Below are 13,189 nucleotides of genomic sequence, written 5' to 3'. Positions count from 1 at the left end.
CTCTCACTCAACACACCCAGAAATGAACTCATTGGTCTTAGTACAAAGAGCTAGATGACCAGACAGATGCTCTCATCCAGACCTCTCCTGACTTTACTGTTTGTTCAGCATCAGCCCTGCCCTTTCCCCATGTGCCTTTACTCAGCCTTGGGTTCCTTGGCCTTATAGTTATCTATCCAGGACTCTCAGCACCACTGGCCATCCTTCCCTCCCTTAGGCACAACACCACAACCAGTCACTCAATTACACTGGTTTTTCACTCCTAGAAATCTGTCTCTCCCTTCCATTTCCACTTACATTGCTTAGTTCAACCACTTACCACTTCACACTTTAGGCTCTCTGACCTACACTTCTTTCTCCCACTCACATCAAAATTATTTTCCTAAAAATCAGATCAGATCAATCAACATGGTTGCAAAACTCAGAGCTCAGATGAAGCTCCAGAGCTTGTTTCATGATGAAACAGGCCTATGTGACTGCCCTACTCAAAACCTTTGCTGGTTCCCCACTATCTACAGAAATGAAAACCAAGTGCCTAGGATGATACCCAGGACTCCTGATGATAGAATTCCATCTTAGCATCCCATTGCCACACCTGAAAATCCCATGCTGCTAGTCACCATTCCCTGGACATTCTGGCTTTTTGCTGCCTTCTATGCCTCCATACATACTGTTCCATCCATGCAGATGGCCTTCCTTCAACCTCCACTATGCAAAAGCCTACTATCATGCTAGGCCCGTCCCTCAACTGTCATGTCAGGATTGTTAACAGCATTTGGTAGAGGCCACAAATGCTGCTAAACATCATAAGATACATAGCCACTCACAACAAAGAATTATCAACCCAAAATGTCAATAGCATCAGGATGAGAAACCCTGGTTTGAATCACAGGGCATGTATCAAATACTGTCTCTAGGATTTACATGCATTGTATTTACTCCTCAGGCAGCCCTGGGAAATAGATGCTTAATGGTAACTGCTAAAATGTATCAAACACTTATCATAAGCTGGGCAGTTTGCTAAGTGCTTCACACATTCTTACAACTTTATGAGGTAGATGCTATTTTCATGCCTTTTTACACATGAGGATACTGAGGCACAGGGAGGTAACTTACTCAAGATAACCACGCTAGCAAGTATCTAAACAAGAATTTGGACCCAGGCAGGGTGGCCTAAGTCCAAAGACAGTGTTTTTCCTTCTCAAATATCTGCATTTCTAACTGACTTTCCATAAAATGCAAAATACCTGCTTTGGAGGAAGGACAGAGGTTGAGGTAGGAACTTCATAAGCAATTTGAAGAGAGGCTCCTCCCATATCCAGTATCCCTACAGTCCTTCTGCGTCCTGTTGCCGATTCCTGAGACGCCTCGGCATCTGACTCTGAAATGTAAGAGAACAGAGGGGCTCCAGTAATAAAAAACTAAAGTCAAAACTGAAGAGACCCCTCAGCACAGCAGTCACTTAAAAATTTGAAAGCAAAATAAATTAATCTATCAACTATATATTACACAGAGAAGAGTTATTTCAAGTGACTTAAACATATTTGGACAATTTTTACAGAGTGGATTATAAAAAACAAAAGAGATAAACATCTTAAACTGCATTCCTGTAGTCTTAGTACTAATAATATTATTGTATTATTATTTGAAAACTATTAAACACATATCGCAGAAAAAAACAATATGTTACTATCTTCAGGGACAAAGATTTAGCATAAGAGAAAAAAGCATATAAAGAAATAAAATACATTAAATATTTATTTTAAGTATAAAATCAAAGAAATGAAAAAATCTTATAATCTTAAATATGAGTTGAAAAAATCACTATGAACTCGTGATTTATTTTTCTCTTTCTTAAAAAGGTATTTCCTACCTCTGTTCACTGAAAAGTTTGGAAGTAATGATTACCCAGGAGCAATAAGCACTTCTGGTATCTAAGCCAAAATCTTCAAATATCATTTTCCACTACCATTTTCCACTAAAAGAAAACAGATTTCCTCAAAAAAAAATTGCCAATGCCAGGTCTAGGGTAGAAAGTATAAAAAACAAGCATGGGACACTTTGGTATACCAGATAGCAAGGGAAACACAAGAGCGCTGGGATCATGTAAAAAGGATACAGGAGACTGGGGATCTAGTTCAGTGGTAGAGTGCTTGCCTAGCATATGTGGGGCCCTAGGTTTAATCCCTGACAAAAGAAGAAAAGGGAGGTACAATAACCTGAGTGCAGCAGCACATACCTGTAATCTCAGTGACAAAGGAGATTGGGACAGGAGGATCACAAGTTCAAGGTCAGCACTGGCAGTGAGACTCTCTCTCAAATTAAAAAAAATTTATAAAAGGCTGGGGATTCAGCTCCGTGGTAGTGACCCTGGGTTCAATCCCCAGTAACACACAGGCACAGACACACACACACACAGTACAGAAGCCAACCTAAAGATGTTTTAAAGAGAATAATGATATCACGAGCTCTCTTCATTCGTGTATTATTTTGGTGGTGCTGGGGATTGAGCCCAGGGCCTTACACACGCTTCCATCACTGACCCACCACACCTTCAAACCTGATATGATGGGCCCTAATGCATCAAATACATTGAAGTCCTGGGTTCAATCCCCAGCACCAAGAAAAAAATTATGACAGTTAAAAAAAAATTCATTGATTACCTTTGGAAGTTGCTAGAACACCAATTTATTATTCAAAAACTTCATAAATAAAGGAAAGGAATCAAAGATTTTCCCATGTAACTGTATTTCAAGATAATCAAAAGAACTGATGAAGAAAAAGTTCATTATGTAAAATCCCAGCTGTTAAGTGCAAATAAAACAACAGAAAACCACTATTTTGAAACCTCTAATGAAAACACTTATCTAAGCAATGGATGCAATTGGTTACAACAACCATTAGGTGAAAGGTGGATGAGGAATTTCTGTAAGAGATCAGGTTGACAATATCTCATCAGTCTGAACATGACTAACGGGAAGAACCAGACATGATGAAATTCCTGATGCAATGTAGTAGGAAGCACAGCACCATCTGTGATTTTTTTCTCTGATTTATTCTTACAGATGAACCAAATCTTAGTCTAATCAAGCTTCTGTATCTAACCACCAGTAGACAGGACATATAAGGGAGGGGTGAGAAAAATTTCACAAACATTAACCAAATCTGGATGCAGCAATTCATTCTATCAAATGACCCAATTTGGTCTTTCTTTTTTAATGATTGGTTTGCAAAAAAGATGGAGGAATGGGATGGTCAAATTAACTGTTACAGATTAAAAGAGATTACAGAAGCATATCAATCAAATGCAATATGTGACCCCTGATCAGATTCAAATTTGAACAGGTCAACTACAAATAAACATTCTTGAGAAAATCATTTAAAATCTACCTAGGTATTAGATAAGTACTGGGCACTATCAGAAATTGTTAATTCTGTTATGTTTTAAAATGGCATTGTGGATATGTGTTTTTGTTTTGTTTTGAAACTTTTTATCTGTTAGTGATACTGAAATATGTGAAGACAAAATGATATAGGTAGGGTTTGCTTTAAAGAACCCAGTGAGAGGGTTGTGGCTCAGTGGTAGAGCCCTTGCCTAGCATGTGTGAGGCCCTGGCTTCAATACTCAGCACCGCATATAAATAAATAAAATTTAAAAATCCATTGAAACTAAAAAAAAAAAAAAAATTTTTAAAGTGAGGGAAAGAACTTTTAAAAAAAAAACAATGAGGGAGAAAACATGTTATGTGGAGAAAGTATGGAAACAAAATGTTAGTAACTATTGTCTGGGTAATGGATCTATGGAAGTTCGTTTTATCATTCACTCTCCTTTTATGAATGTTTGAAACTGTTATATTAAAAACATTTTACATTAAAAAGAAATAAAAGAAAAAAATTAGGACTAGAAAATGAAGCAGCTTAAGTTTTAAAAAAGAAACACAACTGAAAATTAGAACTTACAAATTACTGACAGATTATGACTTAAAACCTTCAGCCCTTAAAGAATTAAGCTAAGAAGAGAATTTTACTCACCATCCTCATGGTCAAATCTTCCCAAAACAAAGTTGATTCCGATCCACGCATAAACCCCTAAGTGAAAAATACAAAAGCCCTGGCTTAATTCTCTACTGCTATACTAAGTATACACCTCTCCCTAGGGCAACTCTTTCCCTCATTTTCTTAGGAAAAAAGTAATCACAGTATTTTATTCTACACTCTCAGTGCATGAATCTTAAACCTTTTGCTTCGTGATTTCCCCTTTTTAAAATTTGTATCTTCTAAATTCCTATAATGAATAAGAATTAATTATAAAAATAATTGTTAAAAAATGTAAATCCTGAAGTTCTGTTTCTGGGCAAGATGGAGTAAGCACACTTCACCCTATCTCCCTATGGATGCAAATATACACTAGATGGAGTATACGGAGCAGCTCTGTGAGAACTCTGAAGGTAAAAGACAGTGGGTACATTGAGAAAGAGACCACAATTTAAAGTACCCCAAACCAGTAGTGAGTCTCCCATTTTTTTCTCCTTAGATGTTACTTGACCTGGACTCAAAAGCAGCTTGAAACAAGGAAGTATGTACCAGGTGGACAGAAAGAATGATTCCTGGTCCAAGAAGCAGAAACAGGAACTTCAAAGGTTCAGAGAGTAAGGAAAATGCTCTCTCTCTTTTTTTTTTTTTTTCCTTTGCTGTGTTTCCTCCTAACTCAGGCAATCCTTCGACAATATGCAGTTGGGGTAGGCACCTAAATGGATGTGCATTCTCCTCTCTGGTCAGAAGAGTTATGGCTTCAAGCATGTGGGACAAATTCATATTGCTTATTTTTCTCCCTGTGTCCTACCATCACTTGGCCCTGGAAGCAGATGCAATCATGGAAAGTGCTTCACAGTGAACAAATTAGAAGCCTGGTTTTCTGACCAGAGAACCATGAGAGTGATCTCCAAGGAAGCAGAAAGTGTCAGGAACATTGCAAGAGTAGTGAGTAAAGTTGTGTATGGAATCCTGGGCTCACCTCCAAAGTACACGTGCATGAATCTGACACTAAACAATACACCAAAGGCTTTCAGAACTGAACCACAGGATAGGCCACTGCACAGGTTCCAGACTGCTGCTGGCTGACACACACGGGACAAATCCAAATAGCAGTGCCAAGTCTTTGAATAATGAACTAATTGGGTCACAGCCCACAGAAGGTAAGGAAGAACTTGAGCTTGAACTTACCAAGTTGACTGCCTATTAAAATTTTTTTTAAGAAAATCAATGTTTTCTTTAAGATTTAAACAGGACTCAGAGTCTCATAATATTCAAAATGTCCAAGATACAATACAAAATTACTTGGCATAAAAAGACCCAGGAAAATCTCAACTGATAAGGGAAAGGAAAGTTCAAAAATGCCAACCCTGAGAAGACATGTGCATTGGAATTATCAGACAAAAATATTAAGGCAGCTATATAACCAAGAAATATGAGTAGTCTTACAATAAAGAGAAAGACAGCACGTCTCAGAAAATAATAGAATATTAAGAAGAAAATTCAAATTTTAGGATTGTAAAATGCCAACATTGAAATTTAAAAAAGAAAATCTTTTCCCTCCTCCCTGATAAGAAATGAACACAATTCATCACACTGCCCACATTTGAACAACTCTGCCCCAAAGTACAAACCAAATAGCATAAGCATGTAGGGTAGTATCAAAATTGCACAGTAACTTCAATAAAGGGAAAGTCTATAACAAAATAGAAGTAATTCATCCTGATTTTCCTCTGAAATTGAAGTCCCCCCTTACTTTTGTCTAATAATTTGCTTTCCATCTGAATTTGACAAACTCAATACAACTCCCAGAACTGTTTTCACAAGTACAGTTAGCTAACCAAAGATTCATTTGGAATCGTTAAATACTAATAAAGTCCAAGCGCAATGCTTAAAACCAGATATAAATCTATGATTTTTTGAGAAACAGCAGTCTCAAAGTTACAAATGCAAAATATAAAAATAAACCATATAGCACAATCAAGAAAATTCTTGACAGAAAAATAAAAATCAGATGTATAAAGTAGTCCTAAACACCATCTAGAGAGTTGAGGGCATGGGAGGCTGAGAAGTGATGCACCTGCACCCCTCCAGGCCCGTACCTTCCTGTTTCCCAGAGATCACTTCTGCCTGAGACTGCGAAAAGAGGAAGTCAAACTCCAGTGGTAAATCTTTCACTAGGTCAGCCAAGATAGCCAACTGCTTCCTGCAAAAAAGAACAAAAATCCAAAAGTTAATCGTTAACTCTCTTCTCAAGAGGCTGAGATGGGAGGATCACTTGAGCCTAGGAGTTTGGGGCTGACCCTGGGCAACAGGAGAAGATCCCAACTCTTAGAGAAAAAAACAAAACTATGAAACCTCTCTTCTCACACATTGTCTCAATTCGTCCTTCTACTTAGTCTTGTATGATGTTCACTCATCTCATCCACAGCCCTACTTCTTTTTGGTACCTCCTTCGATTTCAAAAGTTTAAACTGCCTCCAAAGTTAGCCCCTACATTAAAGACAATATAGTAATAGTAATACTTTCCCCTTATGTAATGTTATAACTCAAATGGTGCTAAAAGATAAGACAATGGATCTCTGCCGCACAGAGGGTGAGTATAAATAAACTATAGGAAACTGTGGCAGTTTTGTAATCCATAATATAAATGTAATTACATTATTCCTAACCACTATGAAAGATATAAATTAAGGACCAGCCTCAGATCTGACACAATACAGAAATAATGCCAGCTCTACCAACCAAGAAATACTGTTAGTTCCACCGGTTTTTGTATAATCCTTAACATATTAACTTTTTACTTTCCTTTTCCATATTTCAAGGGTTGATTTTTTTTCTTTATAAAAATCTTGTTTCTGAAAAAGGCAGATAAGGTTCAAAATACAAAGGTCATAAACATTTCCAATTTGAGGATGACATCTGAAACAGTTATCTATAAAGTTGTTTTTCCTCTCTTAAGTATGTTATCATTATTATAAGACAAAGGAAAGCAAAGAAACAAAGCAGAAAATAATAATATGAACATAGAGAAACTGTTAGTGAAAAAATGAGACCAATATCTTGGATTCTTAAAATTATTCATTACAAAAATATTCCAGGCTCAGATAGTTGTCAGAATGACTTAATGAACAATGCTTTTATAGCACTGAAGTGTGCAGAATTATACTTGAGTTAATAATCTTCTCAAATAATTTATGTACAATTTCTAAAAAAGGTCACTGTTACATATGTTAAATTCTTACAAGAAATTCACATGGGAAACAAGAGAGACTATTTGTCCCTCCCAATTGAATATGCTTCTAAACTGCCCAAAAGAGAGAGCTTGCTGGGTTTGGTATTGATATGGAAGAATGGGCACCAACTCACACTGCTGTTTAGAATGTAAATAACCAACACCACCTTTCTAAAGAGCAATCCAGGACTGTTCTAAAATTTTACATGTGTTTAACCTTTGATTCAGCTGTTATGCTTTTAGAAATTCATCCCAAGGAATAAAGAGAGGGATATTGCAGAATTATTTGTTTATAACAATGACAAATTAGAAATAACAAAATAGATGTTGGTTAAATAACTCATGGTACATCCTTACAAGGTCATACTATATAAATGTTAGAAGAAATGAGGTCAATTTATATCTATGTTTTCACATGAAAAGATTCAATATATTTTGTTGAATTCTAATAGGTTACAAAAAATATATGATCCCATTTATGCTAAAAACAAAAGCTCTTCCTATATTGTACAGGAATAGAACTTTCATTTTCTAAAATTCAATATTATTTTTTGTTTTTTAAAAAGCTTAATAGCAAAGTGTTGTTAACTGTTGAAGTTGGGTGGTAGGTAAAATGGACTTACTGTACTGTTCTCTCTACTTTTATATACATTGGAAATTTCCTATAATTTTTTTATTAAACCCTGTATTACCTTTGTAATTTTATTATGGGTATTTCTTCTAGAAAATAAAAGGGAAGTAGAAAATTTTGTTAGGTCCCTGGCAAAGAAATAAAACCAAGTACTAACAAATTTAAAACATAGTCTACATGATTCAACTCCACATTGAATACTCTTCACAAATGCTAATAAAATAGCAAAACATTAATCATACAAAACAGGTTTTTGCAGTGATATCCACACTTGTGTCAACAACTAGCTTGGCCTTAGAGGCAGCAATGATTTCATGAAGCCCAGAACAGATGTATGCATTATTGAAAAAAGTGATCAGAAAACAAGAAGGCAATTTTTTTTAAAGAAGTTCTTAAGATAAAATAAATATTAAAATTCAGAGTATCCACACTGATAGCTAGCATCACAAACGGAGTGAAGTTAAGTTACACAGTCGGTCTTGTTTCAATGGAAACTTCTTTGACCACGGCAATGCTGGGCAGTGCCAGGAGAAGAGGTAATTGTCTCCTTGGCTCCAGACACAAAAAAGGTGGCCAAACCACCAACCAGGTTCCACTACCTCACCCTGCTGACTCTGCCTTTTTGACCTCTGAGTCAGCTTTTTCTCTAGCCTTCCTTCCAATTGTTTGGTTGTGAGACCTCTGGCCATTCTCAAACTCTGATCTGGCATTCCCATCTTGTGTCATTCGTACACTTCCCACAGTTTCTAAAATTTTTAAACAATGTGAATATTACCTGTGTCAAAAACAAACATTCTAAATTGCATACACAGTATGATTACAACTTCATAGGAATTACATATACATATACAGAAAGAAGAAATTGGCACAAAATGAAACAGTTTGACAGTAGGATTGTAAAGTTTTTGTTTGGTTTGGTTTACTTTTAATATTTCTTTAGTGACATAAGGTTGTAGCTATAATATTTGAAGTTTGGTTTTAAAATTAAAAAAAAATAAGATGCATCTTTTAAAGGAACAAGATACATGGTGAAATCAACAAGGAACCAGAAGACCTCTCATGTTGACAGTTATATAAATAATCTGCTTCTCAACAATAAATCAGACAGCAAACCTCTAATTATGAATCTAAACAAAAGGAAAGAAGTTCACCCAAATGAGTGTTGGCATATGTTATGTAATCTGGCAGGTCCAGCATAAGCAGTGTGAGCCTAATATGTATGGTTGAGGTTTTTCTTGTTGTTTTTAGAAAAGAAAGGCCAAGGATAAAATTGAAATTTGTGGAAAAGGGAACTGCTATTTACCAACAGAAAATATTTACGCTAATAAATGCCTGCTGTATATAAAACTACAAATATTCCTGGAGCCTGGATTCTAAAGTTAAGGTTGGCAACGATCTTGTTGATATGCCACCAAAAGCACAGGCAGGGTTGGGGAGATAGCTCAGTCGGTAGAGTGCTTTCCTTGCAAGCGCAAGGCCCTGGGTTCGATCCCCAGCACCACAAAAAAAAAAAAAAAAAAAAAAAGCACAGGCAACAAGGTAAAAATAAGTAAATGAGACTATATTGAATTAAAAAGGTTTTGCACAGCAAAGTAAACAATTAACAGAGTGAAAAATCAAGCTACACAATGGAAAAATACTTGTAAAACTATATATCTGATAAGGGGTTAATCTTTAAAACATAAAAGTTCTCTTAAAACTCAATAGCAAACAAAACAAAACCAACTAATAACCTGATTTTAAAATGAGCTAAGGACCTGATTAGACATTTCCACAAAGACAAATGAACGAATAAATGGTATAACAAAAAATGCTTAGTCACTACTCAGCAGGGAAACACAAATTGATACCACAATACAACAATCACCTCACACCTGTCAGGATGGCTATTATCAAAGAACAAGACAAGTCATGGCAAGGACGTGGAGAAACTGGAGCCCTCACATAGTGTTAGTGGGAATGCAGAGTGCTGCAACAGTCCTGGGAAACATGAGGCTCTCCAAAGCTGGAAGTGGGGGGCTTCATGGTTCAAATTTATCACCATCACCACCATGCCCAACCATCAATCCAAATTAAGAATCCCTAGGGTCATCCCAGATGGATACTGATCCTAAACAAGCAAATGACATGACGATGTGAACCACCAATCATTAACAACCAGGTTTTCATCAAAACTGGGTACAAGGCTGGCTCTGCTCTATTTCTGAGCAATGAATCTCTCATGCCACCTGTCAACTCTGCGTGATGTACCCACACCCATCTCCAGACCAGGAACCGGAGGGCGAGGAGTAGAACTGACCTTTCATCCCTCGTGCCACCCATTTTTCTGTGTCTTCCCAAACCCTGCATCGTACCTCTCAGGGAGAAGCCTCATGCCTGCTGTGCAGAGGATGTAAAGGGGGGTCTCCTTGTGCTTCTTCACAGGCACATGAGCAGCAGCAAAGCTCAGCAGAGGACGAAGGTAATCACTGGCGTGTTCTGGAGTGTCTGCCATTGCAGAGATTCCTTAAGTAAAATAAAATACTTTCTTTAAAAAACAGATCACATTGGATTCAGAAAACTATACCCCATAAGGTTCTGCCTAAGACCCTATGTATTTATTTATTAGAAAGGGGAGCAACAATGAATGCAATACCTCTCCCACTACCCAGACGCGCACAAAAAGGGCGGGGGGATTTTCTTCTGGGCGGGGGGATTTTCTTATGCCCACTTCCCTTCTATCCTCTTTCATGCCTACAACAGATAAAAGAGATCAACAACAAAAGATAATCTCATTAGTACCTGGCTTGATTTTTTTAACCACAGGTTGGCTATTGCGGTCTCTCATCTGTTTGATATCCAGCAAGTCATGGGGGTTCCCATTATGTCTTGGCCAGAAATACACAAAAATCCGGGAGCCACTGCTACCACAGTCCACCACAAGTCCATAATTCAGATTTGGGTCTTCAGTATCTGTAGCTTCAAGCTCCCCTACCCGAGCCAAATACCTAAACGAGGCAAAAAGAGATCAACCAGGTCCATGAGAAGCATCACCATCTGTTCAAAAATCTTCATTAATTGCCTAACTGTGCTAAGCACACAGTACTATAAGTCCTAATGAAGCAATGAAACAATACTGGCCACATTTACTGCTGCATATGAAGCGACAGCTGGTTGACTTGCCTAGAGGCCAATGAAATTAGATAACTAGTGCTCCCCCCACCCCACATGTTTAGGGCAGTTCTGTAATTGGCTGTACTCACAAATCTTGTACCAAGCACTAAAGAATCTGTAGGCCAGAATAAACTATTCAGTTTTGTTGTTATAAGCCACTAAATTTGGAGGTGGTTTGTTCTGCACATTAGATAACTATGATAATTTTTTCTATTTATCTTTTTGATATGTAAGCACAAAGAATACTGTGAGATGATTATCACTTAATGTATGTGCCTGGTGGAGATATTTTTACTGTTTTTTCGGGAGTTTCGTTCTTTGTACTTACATTGCTAGAACTACATTAATAAAAAAACATTCCATAAAAACAATATTCTTTTTTAAAATCTTTTAAATTATTTTGTAGGTATAAAAATAACGCTACTGTAGGGTATAAAGAATAGAATAAAACAAATGCCTTGTACCCACCAAATCGTTTAAAAAATGAATCAATGCATATTAAAGAAGAGAAAATAGTGTTTCTAGGCCCAAGCACAGCAGTACTTTATGTTATTGTTGTTTTTCAGATTCTCACTTCATGACACCTGGCTCATAGTGGGAAGGTGAAACAAGTGAAGGTGTTACCATCAAACACCAAGTCTGAGCTTCCACCCCATCACTTCTCATGCTGTGTGACCTGTAGCAAGTTTCCTAACTTGTCTCAGACAGTTTCTTCATCTGTAAAACAAGAAGAACTAAGAGGAGCTACCAGGGGCTGGGAGTGTAGCTCAATGGTACAGTGTGTGCTTAGGATGTGTGAGGCCCTGTTTGATCCCCAGCACTGCAAAAAAAAAAAAAAAAAAAAAGTGTGGGGGGGGGCTCTCTATCCTCAGAACACATACCAAGCAGCTAGGCAGTGGTTTGCTGCACAGCTGCTGCTATTGTGATTGACTGGATAAATATTGGGAGAGCAAACAGCAGAAGACTGCTCACGGAAAAGGGCTGAAAAATCCAGAAAGAAAAGAAGAGTTGATAAAATGCTTCTGAGCACTGAAGCTATGATTAATACTAAAATTCCCTCAGAATCTGAAGGCCTGAAAAGTGTAGGTATCACTGACTCTCACTCAAAGGCTTCCAATGACAACGAGGACATACTGTGCAGTACACAGATTATAATTTTGTCTTCTACATTCCTTGGGATTTTCATGAGTATTACTATGGATTGAACTAATAATTGTCTGGATACATCTCCTGAGAGTTAGGCTGAATATTTTTCTAAGTACTATACCTAAACTCCCTTCCTTAACTGTGCCCTGCTCATCTAACACTGTCTTTGGAGTTAACTCCTAAAGCCCCAAGGGCCTTAAAGAGCGCCTAACAAATATATTCTGCAAAGCTTTAAGGGGGAAAGAAAAGATTCAAAGTAACAAACACAAAAGGGGCCCATGCAAGTGATGGGCTTGAAGTGTAGGTATCATTAGCTTCACTATAAATCCACTTCCAATCGGAACATTAACATGTCACATCCCTCAGACCAATCTAGCCTGTTTATTGGTGAGTTCACATTGCTATAGACCACAGATTCCTTGTTTTGAAAGTAAAACAAACTTAAGGAGAAAAAAGAGCATTCAGAAATAGTTCTGTAATCAAAAAGAGAAACTGAGCACCTATTCTACTCTATAATGCAAAATACAATTTTTTAAAAATGAGAACACACATATGTGCTTAATATAATGCCATAAATTACTGCATAAGGCAACATAAGGTATAAGTTTTACCTGGATTTAAAATAGGAGTCTCTGGAAATAAAGCAGGTGGTACAAATCTGTTTCACACTAGAAAGTTTACAATATTCAAGTTCCTATTTCATGTACCTACCCAAACTAATCAAATTACTGGGCTTGTCCTGGGTTCAGAATCCAACAATCAATTCACAACTCACTCCTATCACGTAAAAGCTGGTCAAAGTCTAGGTTCAAGCTACAGAACTCTTGCAAATGCTGACCACATTAGGAGCCACAGATTGAAACAAAAACAGATAATACACCTCCAGCCCAAAGTGGCTTCTCACTTCCCATCACAGCGGTCTTTTCACTTCAAATGTTTCACAGGTCTTTGCTTTCCTTCTCTGAAAACCACCCACTCTGCTTCGCTTTGCA

The 13,189-nt window shown here is 37.2% G+C and overlaps 1 protein-coding gene across 2 annotated transcripts in view; it reads right to left on the bottom strand.

Moving 5' to 3' along the window:
* The window catches only part of Entpd7 (ectonucleoside triphosphate diphosphohydrolase 7), a 43,031-nt gene that overhangs the window by 15,844 nt on the left and 13,998 nt on the right, over positions 1-13,189 (bottom strand). For both annotated transcript variants that reach the window (XM_047552447.1, XM_047552448.1), the window contains 5 exons: positions 10,680-10,885; positions 10,253-10,403; positions 6,135-6,238; positions 4,033-4,089; positions 1,248-1,381 (listed from right to left, as the gene is read on the bottom strand). In XM_047552447.1, coding sequence (XP_047408403.1) covers positions 1,248-1,381; positions 4,033-4,089; positions 6,135-6,238; positions 10,253-10,403; positions 10,680-10,885 — 652 coding nt within the window. The remainder of the gene's footprint in view (positions 1-1,247; positions 1,382-4,032; positions 4,090-6,134; positions 6,239-10,252; positions 10,404-10,679; positions 10,886-13,189) is intronic.

The sequence above is a fragment of the Sciurus carolinensis genome, chromosome 5, assembly GCF_902686445.1.
Source record: "Sciurus carolinensis chromosome 5, mSciCar1.2, whole genome shotgun sequence".
NCBI classification, from domain to species: domain Eukaryota; kingdom Metazoa; phylum Chordata; class Mammalia; order Rodentia; family Sciuridae; genus Sciurus; species Sciurus carolinensis.
This window is presented reverse-complemented; position numbering and strand designations above follow the sequence as displayed.